General features: G+C 45.8%; 2 protein-coding genes across 3 annotated transcripts in view; both read right to left on the bottom strand.

Moving 5' to 3' along the window:
• Nucleotides 1-352: 352 nt before the first annotated feature.
• LOC310690757 (melanoregulin-like) lies at nucleotides 353-5,817 on the bottom strand. Its single transcript, XM_083470296.1, has 5 exons — nucleotides 5,586-5,817; nucleotides 3,683-3,842; nucleotides 2,940-3,030; nucleotides 2,477-2,643; nucleotides 353-767 (listed from the first exon to the last, which is right to left on the bottom strand). The coding sequence occupies exons 1-5, from the start codon at nucleotides 5,660-5,662 to the stop codon at nucleotides 582-584; spliced, it is 681 nt and encodes a 226-aa protein (XP_083326422.1). The 5' UTR covers nucleotides 5,663-5,817; the 3' UTR covers nucleotides 353-581.
• Nucleotides 5,818-7,965: 2,148 nt separating this feature from the next.
• Nucleotides 7,966-21,285, bottom strand: part of STARD3 (StAR related lipid transfer domain containing 3) — a 28,654-nt gene continuing 15,334 nt past the window's right edge. For both annotated transcript variants that reach the window (XM_083470033.1, XM_083470034.1), the window contains exons 8-15: nucleotides 20,685-20,737; nucleotides 17,390-17,482; nucleotides 16,652-16,714; nucleotides 15,638-15,733; nucleotides 14,653-14,732; nucleotides 14,468-14,572; nucleotides 11,770-11,863; nucleotides 7,966-10,644 (exon numbers count right to left, since the gene is read on the bottom strand). In XM_083470033.1, coding sequence (XP_083326159.1) covers nucleotides 10,540-10,644; nucleotides 11,770-11,863; nucleotides 14,468-14,572; nucleotides 14,653-14,732; nucleotides 15,638-15,733; nucleotides 16,652-16,714; nucleotides 17,390-17,482; nucleotides 20,685-20,737 — 689 coding nt within the window. In that variant the 3' untranslated portion in view covers nucleotides 7,966-10,539. The remainder of the gene's footprint in view (nucleotides 10,645-11,769; nucleotides 11,864-14,467; nucleotides 14,573-14,652; nucleotides 14,733-15,637; nucleotides 15,734-16,651; nucleotides 16,715-17,389; nucleotides 17,483-20,684; nucleotides 20,738-21,285) is intronic.

The following is a 21,285-nucleotide window of genomic DNA, read 5'->3' as shown; positions in this document are numbered from 1 at the left end:
AATATGGAGATGATATTATTCATCACCCTGAGAATGTCTGATATTTTATTGTGTTTTTAATATTCTGTTGGGAGCCACCCAGAGTGGCTGGGGAACCCAGCCAGATGGGCAGGTTGTTGTTGTTGTTGTTGTTGTTGTTGTTGTTGTTGTTGTTGTTGTTGTTGTTGTTGTTGTTGTTGTTGTTGTTGTTATTCTGAGTCTTGAGTGGCATAGCCTAAAGTAAAGGTATCAAGGCAGTGTGTGGGAAAGCCCCACATTTTTGGCTATGGAGAACATTTCAGTTCTACGTTTTGGTTTATGTTTTCCTTCCAAATGTTCACCTCCTGTTTTATAGAAAACTACAGACTGAGCGTCGTGAGAAACAATGCTATTTGTTAACTCATGAGATTAATACAGAAGAAAGAGGGCAAAGCATGAACAGGAAATGGGGGCACAAGTTCTTTGTGTCAAAGGGAGTCTCCAACAGGTTTGTGGTTCAGTAGTCTACTCTGAATACATTCGTTCTTCCATCCATAGGTTGAGTTGCATCCGCCTCTTCGCACTTTCTTCAGTGTCTGCCTCACTTCCGTCTTCTCCTTGGCTTATTCCCCATCTATGCCCTCCTCCATCTCTTCCTGAGCTTCGTTGCTCATTGTGACCAAGACAGGACCAGGTGTTGTAGGTCCTCCATCGCTGGAAGAGCCATCGTCCTCTTCGTCCTCCACGGGGTAGAAGTGCCGAGCCGCTGACAGGAATTCATCTCCCACATCAAGGAGAAGCAGCCTGTCCTAGGGGAGGAAAGGTGACAAAAATAAAGAAAAAAGGTGATAGTGTTGGGTACATTGAGACCCCACAATAGAGCTGGCCTAAGACACCTGAAGTAGAAAATTTAAAAATGATGCCCACACCAAGCCAGGAGTAAATATCGGATTCAATTACATGTCACCTCACAGTAATTGTGAGGTAAAATAATGGAAGGAGGGAGAATTGGCAATCGTTGGGTCACCAGAGGGGTCAGGGATCCCCCAAATCTTTAAGCAAACAAAAAACTAATTTTTCCCAGCTGCCTCTACCCCGCTTTTAAAAGACAGAGGATGTGAGGGAAACACATATAAAACAAACCGAAGAAATGGTCCCTGTTTGGGGCAGGGGCCAAAGTACTTCAAGAAGCGTCTGTCACGAGGGGCATTCCCAGGTTCTTAGTAGCACAGGCCTAATACTGAATAGGTAGGGTTGGAGTATGTAATTAACTACAAAGATACAAGTATCTGGTAATAAAATGTAAATTAGATTTATTAAAGGAAGTCTGAGTCTAAAAGCATTCAAAAGGGGGAAACGGAGATAAAGTGATTTATTGTTGTTCTGCTCTGACTGTTTTCTAGCCTAGGAGACATCCACCCTTTGTTGTAGAAAATAGTTCCCAATAAACTATTTGGCCTTTGAAGAAGAAGAAGAAGAAGAAGAAGAAGAAGAAGAAGAAGAAGAAGAAGAAAACAGGAGCTGGCACACCCTTTATTTAATTATTGCAGATAAAGAACAAAGCATTCTTCTTCCCATCATCATCATCATCATTAATATACCGCCCTATACCCAGAGGTTTCAGGGTGGTTCATAAAACAAAATCAAAATATAAAACCACAAAATATATAATCAAAATTAAAACAACCTAATAACCCCCCCAAAAAAACCCCACATTTTAAAAGGGCATAGTATGCCAATTAAATCAACCAAAGTCCTGTTCCAGACAAAGGAAAAGATTAAACTGAGATCTTTCTCCCTCAGAGTGAGAGAACTGACTAACCAAGCAAACGCCACGTATTTTTAGCCATTAACAAGGCTACCTGCAGAAGGGGGAAAATTTCAAAAGGATTGCTTTGTCCTAAAGGCATCACCCTCTATGTTGAACAGAAAACTTGGCATCACACTCCCAACACTAGGAGGAGGGGAAATGTCACCCTTAATTTGGAGGACAAAGAGAAAAATATTTGGGAGAGGGTGGCAAGATATTAAAGGATTCGTAAGGCCAATCAGCACATTAGAAGGAGTCAACTCACAGAGGCTTCATGACACTGGAAGCAGTTACAGTGGTACCTCAGGTTACATACGCTTCAGGTTACATATACTTCAGGTTACACACTCTGCTAACCCAGAAATAGTGCTTCAGGTTAAGAACTTTGCTTCAGGATAAGAACAGAAATCGGGCTCTAGCGGCGTGGCAGCAGCAGGAGGCCCCATTAGCTAAAGTGGTGCTTCAGGTTAAGAATAGTTTCAGGTTAAGAACAGACCTCTGGAACGAATTAAATACTTAACCTGAGGTACCACTGTATTTGAAAACCACAATCAGGCTACCTGGAGGAGCTTGCTTGTTGCTTCTACCTCCATGGTAGCTTCTATGCCACTGTAAGTTAGGCCCACAGCGTCTGTCCCTGCAGTGATGTACTGCACAGACAAGCACACGCCCCAACAGAAGTTTCTACCGAATCCTTCCTCTACTTACAATGACAAAGAGGTATCTCTCGGGTGGACCACCACGATGCCAGCCAAAAATGGTTGTCTGCTCGGCCAGGGCAGTGTGGATCCTGCGGGCCTCTTGAGGATTGCGAAGGGATTCATATGAGGTGCTGGACGTGACAGTGAGGAGCCCATCTGCTTCGGCTTTGAACCCTACATTGGGAAGAGATCATTTATGCCCATATCCACTCCAAAAACCAACTCAGTAAATAATAACAAGAGCAGCCCTGTTGGATAGGAACAGAATCCGGTATCCGGCTCTCACAGTGGCCAAGGATAGGTAAATAATAGTCTTCACCCCTCCAAAGTCAACAGGGAGAAGGCTCTAGTAGTTTTTAGTCATGGAATACTAAAACCAAACTTGAGAGAAATGAAAGCGAGTAAGGATAAGAGCTCTCCTAACACTCTCCAGTTTGGTCTGTGGTGGAAATCCCCCAAGGACACCATACCCAAGACTTCTAGGATTTGCTTCCATCGGTCCTTCATCTTCCGACGGATCTGCCGGTGAGCGATGATGTCAAAGCTCAAGCGTCGGTATTCCTTTGTCAGGATAAAGGAGACCATCAAAAGAATGAACCACTAAGCTATGTTTTTCAGCAAAATGCCCACCGTCATGTAAAGTATGTGTGGAGAAAGGCCTATATATTACAGGGATCTCTAAAGGGCTGCTTTGTGTGTGCACCTACATTAACACACTGCACCCCACTGAGGCCCCTATTCCTAAAGGTCATGCCACTCATGCAGATTGCGTCTACGTTGCATCACTTTTCTGGCTCCCATCCATGGATGCAAACAGCAGAATGTGGCAGACAATTAAGGGGTACATCGCTGCTCTTTCCGATGCTATTTTTGTCAGGAAAGGGTTAGATTCCTCCAAGAAGTTTATTTTGGCCCAATATAACTCAATGGAAGCAATTAGCCAACCCCACCTGCATAGCCCTATGCTAGTTTTTATTTGTGGGGCACACTAGAGTGCGACAGAAACTAGAAACCAGTTTATATTATTTTAATGCTTACATCAATGCATCACTGTATTTGTGGGCACACATACATAATAATTCTTGTCTGTGGACATCCTTGTCTGGCACTTATCCCTCCAGATGAACCAACCATATCAGACTGTACGTGGGCAAATGTCTTGCAATTAAATTCTCCCCCAAACAAAAATATTCCGTGCGCAAGGACAACATACCTCTGATCCCCGGCGCGTTTTTGACCTTTTCTCCAGCAACATGTGGAGTTTATGATCATCATCCCGTTCCACGTGAGTCTTGTCCACTGGTTCATTCCACAAGTTGACAGCCTCTAATTCCCGTCGTTTCTGCAACTTGTTGAAATACTGAAGCGTGTCACTGCAACAGAAAGGTTACAAACAAACAACAAACAGCATCACAATGGCTGCTCTTCAAACTGAGACAGGACTCCTAGGTCTACTTCTCACCAAGTTCTCACTCAGTGGTAGAGCACATGCTCAATCTCTGACATCTGCGATTGTCCCCTGTCTGAAACCCTGGAGAACCTTTGCTGGTCATTGTCAACCATAGTGTGCTACATGGACCAATGGTCTGGATCAATAGAAGGCAGCTTCCTAGGTACTGTATCTGGTATCTGGGCTTAATCACTTTGGATTGAAAGTGGGAGCTCATATGGGCAAATGCTTCTCACATAACCTCCTCCATTTCTCCAACGAAAATAGGAAAGTCCAGTTCTATTTTTCTAGGAAAAGAAGTACTGGAACTCACCATGAACACCTCCCCTCGTTCTCTTAGAACGCAGTGACACCCACCTGAGAGGTGCTGGCAAGATCCAGCTGAAAAAAAGCCCCAGGGACATTCTATTCCATACTCTCCAGCATTTCTCCAATGAAAATAGGGACGTTCTATGGAAAAGCAGGACATTCCAGGATCAAATCAGAAACCAGGACAGCTTCTGTAAATCTGAGATCGTCCCTGAATAATGGGTCACTCAGACGGTCTGTTCTCTGAACAAAAACAGTCCCTGCGCAGAGACAGCTAGCATATTGCGGGAGAGGCATAGTCTTCTCCCTGACAAGCTAATTGTTTTCATGCACAGAAACAACATTTCTTTCATGTTGTGATTCCTGCAACTTCAGTCCAAAGCAGTACAGCCTGGGCACAGGTTTACCATTGCGGCAAGCACAATGCATCTCTTTAGCCTGGTAGATACCAGGTTGGGAATGGAAACCTTGGATTTGAGCCTTGCTCCGTACATACACAGAGCCTAGGACTTGCCGATCAGAAGGTCACGTCAAGGGCAAGTAGATAAATAGGTACCGCTCCGGCGGGAAGGTAAACAGCGTTTCCATGCACTGCTCTGGTTCGCCAGAAGTGGCTTAGTCATGCTGGCCATGTGACCCGGAAGCTGCATGCCGGCTCCCTCGGCCAATAAAGTGAGATGAATGCCACAACCCCAGTCGGCCACGACTGGACCTAATGGTCAGGGGTCCTTTTACCTTTACGTACATTTATTCACAATAATTTTTCAGACTAAAAAGTCACCCTCAATTAAAGTAGACCAATTAATTAAAAGCTGATTAATAGAAGCATTTAATGTTGCAGCCCTAGAATTAAAGTGTGCATATAATTCAAGAGGGTTTTTGTGAAGGCACACACAGACTGTGAATCAAACAAAACACTGTACATTGAAACAGTAGCTAAACTGTGAAAGCAATAAAGGCAGAATTCTTTCATGATGAATCCTGTAAGGTACATAACCAAAACACCATTGCAGGAGGAGGAGGTTTTCAGCAGGCTTGGGGGAATGCTAAGATTTGCAAAAGTAGAACTGAAATATTTAGACACAGAACTCTAATGGAGGAAGGAAATGCCATCTGGTTGTTGGGAGTGGGGATGAAATGGAATATCCTGGGAAAGGGTGGGGTTGTCTGGCCAACTGGGGCCCTAAGCAGCAATATTCTGTACTTCCAGAATTCCAGAACTGCCAGCTTCCGTACAGCATCACTTGGAAAGCAGAACACACTTACCTTAATTTATGCTGTTGTCTGCCATTGCTTATTATAAATTTGGCAGAAGCTCGGGGCTTGCTAAATGAAAAAGCTGATTTGTAACACATACCCAACCACCAATGGATTCTTCTCCAGTTCATCTTCTATATGGCAACAGCAGCTGCAAACTTTGTACCAGAAGTTCATCTCTCTCTCTCTCTTTCTTGCAATGTGCTGTAAATGCTAAGACAGGCTCGAGACCAGCATATTGAAACGCGTTAAAAACCAACGTTAAAACAGAAGATGGAGAGAAAATGGACGGGGCAGATGTAAGTCCAAGTAGTAAAGGAACTCTGCTTGGGGGGTGGGAAGGCAAAGGAGTTCTATGAATTCTCTTTAAATATCATCTGCACATCATAAGCAGTGATCATGTGAGATTCCTCCCCTTCCGCCATAGCTTAAGGCCTTTATAACAAACTGCCGAGTATGAAATAGTGCATTGTATGTTGCCTCTGTGTTTATATGGAATGAAAAGTAGGTTCGTTTTTCGTATCTTCAAGAAGAGAGACCGCAGGATTAGATGAGTTGCGAGGCACTGTAGAGCCACATGAAGCCAGAGGAGAAAAGGCACGGAAAGGCAGAACAGAAGCCAGGCCTTGCTGTGTTATCCACTGGGAGAAATTCCGCCATCTATTCCTTTTGCCACCAGCCCTTCCTCCAAGCAGCTCAGGGTAGCCTAAATAGAGCCATCTCAGTTTATCCTCACAGCTACTTTGCAAGTTTGGTTACAGTGGGCAAGACAGTGGCTTGCACCCAAAGAGCTTAATTGCCAAGTAGGTCGTTTGACCCTAGCAGGGCTGGTCCTGCCATTAGGCAGAGTGAGGTGACTGCTCCTGGTGGCTTATGGGAGGAGGCAGTGGTGCCCCATTGCTCTTCTTCCTGAACTCCTCAACCATTCCTTCTGTTGGAGAAGAGAGTTGTGTGTTGTGCATCTTGCCCTCCCCCTTTGTAACTGCCTTAGGGTCTGTGCTTTGCCCTGTTGTTGGTATTGAAGTAGGATTTGGTGGATGTGGGTGGCGCTGTGGCCTAAACCACTTGAACCTCTTGGGCTTCCCGATTGGAAGGTCAGCAGTTTGAATTCCCGCAATGGAGCGAGCTCATTGCTCAGTCCCTGCTCCTGCCAACCTAGCAGTTTGAAAGCACGTCAGTGCAAGTAGATAAATAGGTACTACTGTGGCAAGGAAGGTAAAGTGTTTCCATGTGCTCTGGTTTCCATCATGGTATTCCATTGCGCCAGAAGTGGTTTAGTCATGCTGGCCACATGACCCGGAAAGCTGTCTGTGGACAAACACCAGGTCTCTCGGCCTGAAAGTGAGATGAGATGACTGGACTTAACCATCCAGGGGCCCTTTACCTTTCTTTTTTACCTAGGATTCAGTGGCCAGCCCAGTTGGCTACTGGAGGTGGAAAGAGCATGTGTATGGGTTATTTTGCCCGTTGCCTCAGGAAGCAACATGTCTTGGGCCAGCCTTGGAGTTAGACTCAGGCCACATTCCACCTTAAAGTACTATGATAACAGTTTTAAAACAGTCATGGCTTCCCAACTGCCAAAGTGGATTAATCCGCAATCGATCCATAGTGACAGGGACCTCTGGGAACTGTAGCTCTGGGACAGGAATAGGGGTCCACAAACGACTCTCAGTTTCAAGAAGTCTTTGGAGGAAGTCATGGCTGTTTAGAGTAGCCTTACTCTGCCCAGGATTAATAGAATAACCACATACCCATTTGCAATTCTTAGCCTTTTCCATTTAATTTTATGTCCCCACTTCTACTATAAAACTCATTTTGTGACCTTGGGTTGTGCATGGATTTGTTTCCACTGGAAGACCAACATCCTATCTTGTGCTAAAAATATATATATGCTCACAGGAGTAATCTACTCATGTGGACAGTAGATCTTCAAATCTGCAACCCTGCAGAAGTTCACCACTTGGGCGGCACACTAGCTGTGCAAGTAGACTGCACCCATGAGCAGTTTCTAAATGTAAGTTGCTAACTGGTGTTACCAGATCAGACTCTCTATATTAGAATTTTCCATCTGTAAAATGCTGAACAACAGTAAATCTGCTTCCCAGGATTGCTCCTAGGGCAAAAGCAACAGAACACTCTGAAATTCCCAGGAAAATGATCTGGGGAGGAAACCCCAATGAACACAAAGAGATTTGCCCCTGGGAAAGCAGGGTTGCAATCATGCTGCCAAAACGCCAGTAAACTGTGTAATTGTTTTATTCCGCTTTCCAGATAATTACTGTCTCCCAAAGCAGCTCACATAAGTTAAAAGAGAGGAGGAGCAGGAGCTAGCCTGGAACACAGGGCTCAGCAATTAAGGTAAGAGTCATATCTTCAGTGTGGTATTTTTGAGTTGGTAGATTAGCTCCGTTCTTCATGGATGGAGATTCGAAAGTGAAGGGATATCCCATGCTAGGCAGAAAGACACATTGAGCCAGAGGAAAGTTGTCACTAGATTTTATTAGATCAAGTAACAAAGAATCAATGCAAAAGGCATATGTGTTATTCAAGTGGCTTTTTAAATGAGGTGTGCAGGTCCACTCCCCATGAACACATAAAAGAAAGGTTTCTGTGCATTAGATTCACGAAGTCTGTAAGCCTCCCTTTTCACAGTCCATTTGAAATGCTTACGAACAACCCAAGGCGCTTTAATAAGATTAATAGCCGATTCTTAGAAACGGGAACTCGGGCAAATCTCCAATGCTGGCAAAAAATGCAGAAATATTGGAAAGCAAGTCACTTCAGACAACTTCCCTGGATGGCGAGCCTCTTTTTCATCCCTGGAAGCCTATCGTGGTGTCTGGAAACTCACCCCACCCCGCAATAGGAAAAGCTTCTTACAAGCCTCCCTATTCCGACAAAGATATCAGAAGGAGGGGACAGGACTTCCTACAAGTTCCACCCACTGCACAAAACACACAAACAGAGGCAAGGCAAAGGGGAGAAACCAGTATACAAAAGTATGGGGAGGGGCTCAACTGCTGAAAATACGCCTGCAAGAACAGGTCTGGCACACATGTTAGTTGCCCCGTTGTTGTGTAAGCCAGGTGTGCAGTTTACTCCCCCAATAAATCCAGTGCAGAATATATTTATTTGCTTTCATTTCAACCTTTTGACCTCAAGTCCTGCCTTGGGGGTATTAAAATGCACCGAGCGAGCAAGCAGCCATGCGTGACTCTCGCTACAAGACTAATTCTGATTCTAGAGCCTTTAGAAGTGCAGGAATCGCTCGAGAAGTCACCTCCCACACATACGAGCCAGATTGCAGTGGGATGGGAGAGAACACAAAATATCTGCCTTAAGGCTGCAATCTCTGTGCAATCCCCCATACTACTTCTGCTGAAAGTGGTCCCGCTGAAGTGAAGAATCACAGGAGTCAGTGCGGTTTAACCCAAATGGCTTTGGACAACAGTTGACATTGGAGGCCAAGAACTTTGGACACTTCTGGTAAGTTGCGTGTTAGCTCTGTGCCAGGATTATTGCACTTATTATGTTGAAGCAAAGGCATTTCACTTCTGCCCCACCCTCCTGTGTCCCAAAGCTGATCCTCTGAAGGGATTAGAAATGTCGATTCCACTCAAGGCAATTTCAGTCAATGGCAGACCAAAAGGCCTGTAGATGTTAGGTCCACCACATCTCCAGCTTTCTACACCCAAGCAAGGCAGGGTGTGGGGAGAGAGACACAGAACTCAAGGCTCTGAAGATTGATTCATGAGCTACGTAGTTTTTCACCTGGAGAATACTGGTTATCAACAGCGAATGCAGGAGAGCAGAGGAAGGCAACTTAAGGACTTTGGAGAGCGAAGGAAGGAGGTTAATATAAACATCTGCTCTGGTGATAGGTCTATACTAGTCTCACTTCTATGGCAAACCCAGCTCATGCTTCATGAAACAACAGGCTGCTTTCAATGCTTAGCTCCGATAGGCACCAGGCAGGAAGTTTCCAAGGATGCTCCTCCACTACACACACACACACACACACACACACACACACACACACACACGAGTGGCAGATAAGGGCTCTGGCCTCTCTACATATTAACAAGTCAATAGAACCGATTATAGATCTTGGCCTCCATTACTAACATTTGAAGCCTACTCCAGAGTGATGAGGCCACAATCAAACCCAGGAACCACCAACCAACCACTGGGTCAGTTTAGTCTACGGAAGCTTATTTTAGAGTCTTTGCTACTCATGGGTAGGAGGAGAAACTGGAAAATAAAGCAACACGGAACTCGGAACAGCAATGCTTTCAAGCCAAGGTGTCAGTTTTGGTGCACCGCTGAAGACCAGGTACTTGACAGGGGGCAGGAGATTCCGTTCTCTCTGGCCATTACCAAGCATACAATAGGCAAATTTCATCCAAACATTCGGGCAATAAAACCTCCTGACGCCCTCACAGCTATGCCGAAAGGTGGACGACCAGTAGCAGTGCCTGGGACACTTTCTGGCTTAACCTGCTGCACTTCAGCCGTGCGACTGTGTGTGCAGGTTATCTGATGGTGCACTTCTGTTCCGCCATGGAAGGCAACTGGATAAGTTCATTGACACACAAATCATGATTACACCCAGGGAGAAAGGAAGGGGGCTATACAGGTAAGCACTTGGCAGGTTCTGGAAGCATGATCATGAAGGAATTTGGCACATCGGAATCCATACATGGCTCAAGTTCTAGTAGCAATGTTAACTTTGATCATCGGTGAAAGGCTGGAAGAAACCACCTCGGTGCTTCTCACCAATTCGCTTGGGCACGGACCACCTGCTTTGTCTCGACCTCCCTCTTGCCATTTGGTCATCACCTTCAGCCCTTTACCTGGCTGACAACCTGAAGACACAAGGAAAGGCTCTTCAGCCTGATCCAGAACGTCAGCTGTGAGATTTTGTCTTTGTTCTCTGGCAGGAAGAGAGAGAAGAAGAAGAAGAAGAAGAAGGAAAAAAGATACTCCAGTTCTTTGGACCTTGTTGGGTTTGAGCACGCTCAAAAGGCAACATCAGAGCAAGGAGTTCCAAGAACCTAAGATCTCGCCATGACCTCCATAACACGTTTGCGCAGGTGGAAAACAAATTCCGTCATGGTGGCGCTCAAGCTTTGGTTGATGAGGTAGCGGGGAAGCCGGCCCTGCAGGAAGAGACGAAGGATGAAGCCAGAGAAGCATCTTCAACACTGATACAGGTTCTGAAGCTGCAGTGGTCTGCCTGGCCCAAACTGGCAGCATTTCTCAGGTCTTTGCCCAACATCCCCTTTGCTTGGAGATGCCACTAAATGAACCCGAGGCATCCAGTGCTAAGCATGTGCTCAACCACTGCTCTCTTTAAGCTGGGGCAGTAGAAATGAACATAGGAATATAGGAAGCTGCCTTATGTTGAATCAATGCTTTGGTCCACCCACCTCAAGGGTGGGCAGTAGCTCTCCTAGTTTTCATAAGAGAGCGCTTTCCCTATATCTACCTGGAGATGCCAGTGGCTCAGCTTGGGGTTTCTCCACGTGCAAAGCATGAGGTCTACAATGGTGCTATGGCTCCTCCCCTTAAACCATAGGATTAAGAGAATGCCACAGAGAAAGGAACCGCAGAACTGAGCAATTTCTGATCCCAGCTGGCAAGCACAATAATCCTTAACTGTGTCGGTGGGTTGTCAGTCACACTGCAACATTTTGTTACAGGTAACACTGTTATGTTAGATATAGAAACACCACAGGATAGTATTACTACTACTACCACCACTACTACTATATTTATTAAATTTGTATACTGCCCCTATACCCATAGATCTCAGGGTGGTTCAGCGTAGGATCTCCTTAAAATCTCCCCCTTTCCTGCATATTCCTCTGTTCAGTACCTCTCTCTCATCTCATCGGTCCAAGTTATATCCCCAAACAGGGCACTCATTGGCTAGCAAAGCTATGCAATTGGTCTGATTCTGCATTCTGGAGGGAGAGCAGCCCTCGCCTCTTACTTGGACCGTTCTCCAAGACACATCTTGATCCTCAGAAGTACAACCACATACCACATTCATCAGAGGGGAGCAGGAATGGATTTTAATGGCACTACAGCATCTGGGCCACATTGCCGTTTGATTCACGTGAAAAACGTCTAATCAGGACCCAGAAGTTTCCAAGGTTTGAGACCTTGGAGGTGACAACGAGCCATTTAAAAAGCAAAACACAACAGTGGTAGAGCAGGAGAGAAATGGTCACAGTCTGGCTCATTCAACTGAAAACACTCAAGGACAAGACATGCCTTACCTTGAGGTCTGTATTGAGTATCCAGAACAAGGTACAGAGGTTCGGATTAGTGGGACATTTCAGAGCAACGAAACCACCTGGACCATTTTCCGCTCTGGAAAAAACCAACAACAAGGGGGCGGGGAGGGCGAAAGTTGTCACAGCAAAACAAATTTAATAGCTGGTTATTACCTAGAAGAGATGTGTGGAGCCACATGCCCAGAAGCTGAATGTGGCCCTCTGTGTCTCTCCACCTGGCCTTCCAGACTCCCTAAGCCATGCCCCCTCTCCCCTGGCTTGGCCTGGAAGTGTTCTTTCCTGATTGGAATGTGTCCTTGAACTGCGACCATGCCTCTCGCTTGTCTGGCTGGAGAACGGAAGAGTTTTGCAGAAACCTGGCCTTTTTCATTGGTGGAATATCTGCAAGAGGAATACCCATTGCCCCATCTACTTTTGCCTCTGGCCCCACCCCATCCCCCATCATGCAACCCTTGGAAGGCTGCCCATGAAAGAGTTGGGCTTGATATAGAAAATCCTGTGCCCAAAGCAGTGTACTCTGAAATCATGAAAATATCAAGCACATACCAATTTCCCCCCTCTTATGAGTAACTGAATTCCCCCCACCCCCCGATACGGCTTTAGAGCCACACATTTTTTCAACCCCCTACAAAGAAACCCACCACAAAGAAGATCTTGGCAGGTCTCCTCTTCCATAAATGTGACACCATGAGACAGAAAACCCCTCCCTGAGCACTTTTCCGAAGATGATGATAAATGCAGCAGGGGTTTTATGGCATGGGCCATAGAGGAATGAGTTGTTACAGTTAACTTGAGCCCAGGCCAGGCCATTAATGTGGCCTAGGACCCTCGTACCTACGGGACCGCCTCTCCTGGTATGCCCTGCGGAGGAACTTAAGCTCCATAAGTAACACTTTGGAGGTCCCAAGCCGCAAGGTGGTTAGATTTGTCTCAGCTAGGGCCAGGGCCTTTTCAGTACTGGTCCTGACTTGGTGGAATGCTCTGTCACAAGAGACTAGGGCCCTGTGGGACTTAACATCTTTCCGCAGGGCCTGCAAGACAGAGCTGTTCCGCCTGGCCTTTGGTTTGGACTCAGTCTGACCCTTATGTTTCCCTCCCCTTATTGTTTTGATTTATGGGCTACTATTAAAATGAGGCTGCATTTTAAATTATATTTTAACCCGTATTTTAATAAATTGGTTTGTTTGTTTGTTTGTTCCCCCCCATTATGTTTTATTGTAATTTTTTTGGTGTTAGTCGCCCTGAGCCTGGCTCTGGTCGGGGAGGTATAAATAAAATTTTATTATTTATTTTTATTATTAATACTAACTTCAGAAGCCATGAGCATCTGTGCATGTGCTGCATTTCTTTGGGAGTGCCTCAGTTCCCATTTAAAAGAGCAAGCTCCTGTTTTGCTGGAGGAGTGTGTTTGCTGTCACCGAAAGCAAGTTTTACAAAAGAAATCCTAAGTCATCCCTGCACCCCCATCCAAGGGAAACTAAACCCAGCTGTGTGGTGCCCTTGGAACTTCTTGCCCAGCAAAGTGGAAACCAGAAAGGCAACAGCAGTTTAGAGGGAATGGTGTTTGGGAAGAGAAGAGCAGGGTGCAACAGGTGTCATGCCTGTTCCATTTCAGTGTATGGACACCTGAAGTAGAAAACTCCTATTTTCAACCACTTCCCACGCATTTCAAATGCTAGAAATCCAATCAGCTTGATCAAGACAAAGAGACAAGGCGTGTTGTATTTCATCATGCGCATGCGATTTGGGGAATGTACGCTGCCCTTCTCACAGATTTCCCCCAACAGCTACGCAGACGCTGAGCTAAAGGCCAATGACTTTTTAATGCTATTAGTCAGAAAAATGAAGTTGGTGAGCAAAGACACCCTGGCTGGTCACCTGAGGCAGAGGCTCTGAGAACAACAAAGGGGGCCTTGATGCTTCGGCAAGAGCTCTGCTCATCACAAGACAGCAGCTGGGAACCATTTCGTTGAAAAGCTGGTTTGAGTGGACACCTCAACACCCGCGACTTCCCCAAGGATCAAGGGTTACTGACTGTCAGTCACATGCAAAACACCTTTCTTGTTTCCCCATCTTCATGAAACCTTCCCCTACTGTGCTATTTAGCACTGAAGAGCTCAGGTTTAGTTCTGGAGAAGGAGAAAGGGAAAAGGTGCCCTTTCCCCTTTGCTTCCTCCTAAAACTTCCCCATACAGTACAGGGAGGGGGATATTTTAGCCCTGTGGTGCAGATTCCTCTGAACCTAATGTCCACCTCTCCAGGATACTAAACAATCAGAGGTTCAGCCAGGCTAATTCCCTCTCTCCCCAACCCAGCTTAGCATTCTGTTGGTTCTGGAAGACATTCAACATAAGTCCGTGGTTAACCAGGTTGTTAATTCCCTCCCCTCTTTTATTTATTTATTATTTCTAAATATCTTAGGAGTCCCCCTAAATTATGCATAAAACTACCTTATAGTTTCATGTTGTCTCATTTCACATTACATACTAGGCTACCCAGTTTTAGAAGTATCCAAGGTCTTATTTTCATTTTGGGAAATGCTGGTGTAATTTGCATTGTGTCTTGTCCATGAAACTTTTTATTTTTCAGAAATTAAAAGTCAAAGACTTAAGCCGGTGCATCAGAGGAAACCTACAGGTAGTAAAATAGATCAAAGCACCATCCATAGGACTCTTTATACCTGACATATTTGGAAGTAGGGGGACGTGCGCTGTGAACTGTTGCCATTCCTGATGAAATGTACCGGTCTCTCCTTCTCTCAATCCGACGCACATTTATGAAGTCCCTGGGAACACAAAACAAGAGGTCATCACCCTCCTTTAAAAAGAAAGGACTGTCAAGGGTCAAGGCCAAACCAGGACTCACCTGGGTGACACAACGCCAGCAGCAGCACCAGCTGCCACATCGTAGGATACAGTTGTGTTGTCATCAATCCGTTGCAAGATCTGTCGAGAAAGAAGAAAAACGAGATGCTTCCCTCTACCTCTGCTGACATAAATCTATCTAAGAAAACACAGCCTCTCTCTCTCTCTCTCTCTCTCTCTCTCTCTCTCTCTCTCTCTCTCTCTCCAGGAATACTGCCTATGGGAAAGACAGAGACCTGATGGGAAATGTTTAGCACCTTCACAAAAACAACTCCCAGTTAGATGGGGGGGAAACTGTGATATCATTTGGTTCAGTTGTGCACAGGGCTCCGTGTAGGACTTTGACATCAACTAAGACAGAAGGACTCATGCTTGCAAGAAAACAAAATCTAAAAGCTGCACCACGAACAACCTTGCAGAATGCCACAGACAGCCTTAAACAGGGTTGGGTTTATCCCATTAGATGGTTTGCGCTTCTAAATCATTTTGCCACGCCCCAGTTCTGTTTCAATTAAATGTGAAATTGTTTGCCCTGTGTGCCTGCTCCCTCGCAGGCACTTCAGGAAGAAACCCCACAACACAGTGCAGAAGTAGCAACCCATCCCTCAGCCATGCAAGGGGCAAAAGCTTCCCGGTTCACGCTAAGAAAGGTGAAACAAGGCACTCAGTGGCAGCTTCATCACAAGCAGCTTCTGAGGAGCTCAAGGAAGTATGCAGAAACTGTAGGACAGGAAAAACTTGAAAGGTTGCCACGTCCAACAGAGATCAAGGAAGGACCTCAATATACAATCCACCCTAGCCCAAAACTTCCCCCCTAAGTGGGCAACACAGACAACAATTCACAGCAGTGAGAGATGCACATACAAAAGGTTTTCGTTAGTTCCTGGTTTTGCCCTCATCAAAGACTAGAAGAGATTGAGAGTGACTAAAGCCAGGAGTTAAAATTTAGGGATAAGTAATTAGCAGCTGAGTTTGCCAAGACCTACCTGGCATGCTAACAAGGTTTTATTCCACAGGACCATCTTCTCCGGCTGAAGAATCATCTCCTGGTAAACTATCTCGGCAGGACACTGTAGAATTGCCTGCAAGGGAGGGAGGCTTGTTAATCACCCAGCTCTCTTTTACTAGCTCTGCCCTGTCCCTCTGAGGGGGGGTTGCCTACAAAGTCCCCCAAGGGATGCAAAGGGAACCTAGCTAGGAAGAGGCGACAAGAACACACCCCCCCAAAGCCTCTGAAGAGTCCTAAAGAGCCTTGAATATGGGGATGAAAGGGGCAGCAAGAATGGATAGAGGGAATAAATAATGAAAATGGATGAAAATGCCTTATTTTTGCCTTGTGGTTTTTCCTATGCCTTGCAGGGCATGGGGATGCCTGCATGGAGGATGCAAGAAAGGTCATTTAAATGAAGACTCCTTTGATGTGTGAATTATGGGTGCGCATGTGGATGTATGACTGTGACTTTGGCCTAATCCGTAGCTGGCAAGTAGACCATAGTAAGTAATGCCGAAGGGACTTCAGACCTTGGGCTGAAAAAGGTTCCCAGCCCCGATTCGTTGAAAAAGGAAGACCGCTGCCACCCAAGTTCTCCAATGGGAAAGTTTTCCAAGAGGGATGAAATTAACCTAAGCCAATGGAAACTAAAGGATGATCTCTGGGAAGCTTAGTTACCCCGTGGCAATGGTCTTATTTCCACTGGGCAGCTCCCAAAAAATGAAAACACAAGTTCAGTTCATGCTTGGCAAAGCGAGCAGAAACAAAAGTTTGTTTCGCTGCTAGAAGCAAATTAACACCCCCCCCCCCAATATCCCCAAAGAGGAACCCAGACAGAATGGACGGCTGCCTCACCCATTCTGCTTCCTCTCCCCCAATCCTACAAACAACACTCCTTCCAGATTTTAATTCCTGTGCGACAGCCTCCACACCACCTCCCAATCTCTTTTTAACTGAAGACTGAATTCTGCAAGTCATTGGCTTCAGAGGAAAAGACAAGGCTACTTACCTTCAGGATGAACACCTTGCCGTAATATGGCATTTCCAGAGAGTGAACCGTGTCGCCAAACTCCTGCATGAGAGGGTGGAGGGCACATGAGTTCCACAGTGGAAGGGCAGAGCTGCTTTTGTGCAGGACTGCAAGAACTTCCAGCACTGAATTAGGCCTCTTGCCCATCACTAGGACACAGGGCTGTTTAACAGCATGCTAATATTCTACCCTCTCCTCTAAGCGCCAGGTTTCAGGGCTGCTATCAGAAGATGCACAAGTTCAAGGTAGAAACTACAGTAGGAATAGCAAAAGCAGGAATAGCAAAAAACCCCCCACCAGGAATAGCAAAAATATGCATCTTTTAAAAAAAATTCTCAAGAGAGGATGAGGGGTGTCGAGTCACACAACTGCAGCATTACTTCTTTTTGAAAATTAAAACTCATCATCGTCATTTTCTATGCTGTTTAGTTGCAGAATAGGCTGTTAAGTGGTGTGCAAAATAAAGACAGTACCGCTATTTCACCATGTGGGGGAGGCATTTAAAAGAGCAGCTACCGAAGAACAAGGCTCTCTCATCTCATGGCAAGGCTCCCCAAGATTCTTAAAAGTAAACATGCTAAGGTTACACGCAGGGAGAGCCGAACAGCCCTACCCAGCTTAAAATAGACGATTACTTCTTTTCGAAATCTGATCAGACCGCTTCCACTCTCCCCCCTGCAAGGGCAGTAAGTCATCTTTCAGGAACCATAAACTTACACTGCATCTCTCAAATGTCCAGTTCTCCTCTTGGGCTAAGATCTGGTCGACCACCTCCATTGCTGCTTTGCCTTGTTGGATGTATTCTCTTTCCTAGGACAAAACTAACAGTTAATTCATTTCCTATGACAAACAGTCCACAGTTTAGGGATAAAGCACCAGTTCCACATCCTCTGAGCTGCATCCAATGCTAGTCCCGGGCCCTGTCTGCACTATACGGTTAAATCAGCACCATACCACATTAAACAGTCATGGCTTCCCCCAAAGAATCATGGGATCTGTAGTTTGTTTAAGGTAAGGTAAAGGTAAAGGGACCCCTGACCATTAGGTCCAGTCATGACTGACTCTGGGGTTGTGGCGCTCATCTCGCTTTATTGGCTAAGGGAGCCGGCGTACAGCTTCCGGGTCATGTGGCCAGCATGACTAAGCCGCTTCTGGCGAGCCAGAGCAGCGCACGGAAAGGCCGTTTACCTTCCTGCCGGAGCGGTACCTATTGATCTACTTGCACTTTGACGTGCTTTCGAACTGCTAGGTTGGCAGGAGCAGGGACCGAGCAACGGGAGCTCACTCCGTCACGGGGATTCAATCCGCTGAAGTTCTAATCAGCAAGCCTTAGGCTCAATGGTTTAGACCACAGCACCACCCCATTCCCCTCAAAAGAGCTACATTTCTCAGAGTGGTTATTCCCCACTTCTGGGAATAACAGCTCCAAGGGGAATAATGGCTCAGTACCTTTAACAAGGGACGCGGGTGGAACTGTGGGTTAAACCACAGAGCCTAGGACTTGCCGATCAAAAGGTTGGTGGTTCGAATCCCCGCGATTTACCTATAACCACTCTTAGTACCCTTAATAAACGATGGTTCCTGGGATTCTTTGGAGGGTAGGCAAGTGGTATGATACTGCTTTAAATGCATAGTGCAGATGAGACTGTACTCAGAGTAGACCTACTGAAATGAGTGAAACCAAGCCTCTCCACCAGCCTAACACCCCCCTCCCCAGCTCAGTTTCAGTGTTGCCTTCCTGCTTCTTCCCATCCCCACCTGGCAGCAGAGGGAGAGCTGCTGCAATTCAACTAGGTAAGTATGTAAGTGTGGCTTATAAAATGGATGCACTGGCTGTCGTTCAATTGCTCACATGGAGTGAGCAGCAACTACCTCCAGGCAGGATAAGGTCCTCCCAGGATGCAGGCACGTACCCAAACCACATCAGCAATGACCCATAAGTTCGGAAAAAACCAATAATGGTCTGGGAAAAGTATAATTGTAAATGGACTAGCAATGTTTTAACTGATTCTAACACTGCATTTCTGCAATGTCGGAACCTTGTGGTGAAGGGCAGGTAAGAAATCATAAAAGTAAACAAATGGCAATGTACAAAGCAAATTATTTGGGATGCTCAAAGTGAAAATTCAGAGTCAGCTGCTTTGGATTAATGCTGCCCCCTGGTGGCCAACAGGAGATGAGAGAAATGTACACATCATAAAACAGACTTCTCTCATTCATATCTCTCTCTCTCTCTCTCTCTCTCTATATATATATATATGACCTGACTTCCACAAAACAAAGATTGGGATTCTGAGAATTCTGAAGCATTTCACACTCTCCTCACAGAGCTTGAAGGTAGTTAATCAATTTGATAAGTTAACTATAAAATTTTGTTATAATCAAGACTCCAAGGCTGCGTGTTGGTTAAAGAACAAGAGAAACAATTCATGTTTTTCTGGCAGTCATCTGAACCTTTACCAAAAGACAAGGAGAATGCTCATTGTGTGCGTGTGTGCATCCATGTTACCTAAAATAACACAATGGATGTACTACTGTTGTGTCTGCAGTTGTACTGCAAGTTGTGAGAGTGGTACAGGCCTATTTAAAATTACTGATGCCTGAAGGCATTGAACAGGTCGGTTCTGGAAACCAAAGTACATTGGGAACATAAGAGTGGGAATTATATTATAGTTACTATGAAATGTGTATGCATTAAAAACAGGAACACAGCGTGCAGAAATGAATCTTATTTAAAGAAGCTTTTGGAAGAATGAATGCATACACAAAAAAGTGTGCATAAATAATAATAATGTCATTTATGAAATTCAATTATTGCTTTTTAAAAAACTGGTGACTGGGTGCGAGTACATACAAACAACCAACACTTATCTACTACAAACCACCTGGAGCTAGACTTAAGCATACACTAGTTTCCTTTACCCATCAACGTGGCTCCCAGAGAGGACAGTGGGCGTAACACAGATCAGGGGCAAATGGAGGCTGGGAGACAGTGGATTAGCTGAGTTACCCCAGCTTCTTCTCATAGCCAAGCCAAAATTTAGACCAGGGGCTTTCTGGCCCATGCGATTAGCCATTATGCTACACACCAGCCCTTCAACAATGCATTACCCCTCTTGCTAAACTGAGTATGTGCCTGTGATAAGCATTTTGGTGGGCCACGTATGCTGCCGAAACATTTACGGAATGTATCCTGTCAAGGGAAACAAGGTCAAGTCTATTAAACCCTACCTATAAGACATGAAGGAGCTGTAGGAAACAATTGTGTTTGCGAGATGCTGTCCATGCAGCCCCCACAACACTGAGGTGTATTTCTGACCACGCTAGCAATCTTTGGAAACTGAGGCTTTCCCAACTGATTGAAAGTAAACGCGAAAGGGGCTACATATTGCTGCTCAGCTCACATAAAGGCTTACCCAGTGGCGTAGGAAGGGGGTGCGGACTGCCCTGGGTGTCATCACTGACAAAATGGCAAAAATATGTGTTTTATAAATAAATAAATAAATAAATAAATAAATAAATAAATGGCTCACAACACTTTTTTTAAATAAAAAACCCCAAAACTCCTGCACCCACCGCACGCCCCTTCCTACGCCACTGCAGGAACACTCTCCCCTCGAGTGATTTCCAGAAACCAGAAGCATTGCTGCCTGCAACTTTCCAGGCAGAGCACAGTTATGGCTAGTAGCCTTTGACAGCCCTCTCCTCCATGAATCTGCCTAATCCAGAGGCATGGCTAGGTGAGGCGGGGGGCACTGGGCGTCATACCGCTGGGCCTGCAGCATGCCTGAGCCACTCATCTCTTCTGAGGGGGAGGCGGTGGGCGGACTGCCTGCAAGCTCTGTGCTGCTTTTTCGAGTCTGCCCACCACCTCAGCCGCCCTATAGCTGAGGGGAAGGCTACGGAGAGGGTCCACGCAAGCACGGCCTGCCTTGGCTTGCCTTGCCGTCATGGGCAGCTGGCTGCAGGATGCACTGGGCACCCGAGCACCTAGCTACGCCACTGGGCTTACCTGGTCAGTTAATGTCCTCTTTCCCAAAAGTTCATCATCTGAGTCATCTGATCCTAGAGAACGAGGGGGAAAAGGAAACGTTTAAAAGTTAAATGATGGGAGATCTGGAAGTGTTAAGCACAGGTTACAAAGCAGCATTGCACAATTCCAAGGCTGTTTGTTCACACAAGTTCATCTTTAGGAATGGCTGCTGAGCAAGGGTCATCCGGTGGCCAGAGTAGTAGGAATTACCCACCTCCAGGCAGCCAATTCTCCTGGGTTTCTGCCTGAGTCACTGGTCTTAAGTGTGCTGCCTGCCTGGAAGGAAGCCCAGAGCAGTAATTCACACAGAGATGCAACATGTAGCCTCCTTAGAGGATGGACAATAGTGCTACATCTCTGCATTGAGACTGAGTGACAGATCCCAGTGTCACTAATGCAGATACAACAGAATTATCTCTTCCCAATTCAACTTCTGCAGAAGACAAGGCCAGAACACTGGATTATGCAAAGACGCAGTGGGCTGCCTCCTGCGTGGACAGGAATATACAGCCCATAGGACCTTTTGGTCCATGTATTTCTTGCAACACACTATTATCTCCCAGGAAATAGGCTGAGAGTT

The sequence above is a fragment of the Podarcis liolepis genome, assembly GCF_965112155.1.
Source record: "Podarcis liolepis genome assembly, chromosome: 13".
Taxonomy (NCBI): domain Eukaryota; kingdom Metazoa; phylum Chordata; class Lepidosauria; order Squamata; family Lacertidae; genus Podarcis; species Podarcis liolepis.
This window is presented reverse-complemented; position numbering and strand designations above follow the sequence as displayed.

What these genes read in the sequence shown, in the direction of transcription:
- LOC310690757 (XM_083470296.1), bottom strand. Translation starts at nt 5,662, where the DNA reads ATGAACTTCTGGTACAAAGTTTGCAGCTGCTGTTGCCATATAGAAGAT. An exon ending in GCAAATCCTAGAAGTCTTGG is followed by an intron (nt 2,644 to 2,939) that starts GTATGGTGTCCT and finishes TTCCCAATGTAG; the next exon opens with GGTTCAAAGCCGAAGCAGAT. An exon ending in AGAGATACCTCTTTGTCATT is followed by an intron (nt 768 to 2,476) that starts GTAAGTAGAGGA and finishes TTCCTCCCCTAG; the next exon opens with GACAGGCTGCTTCTCCTTGA.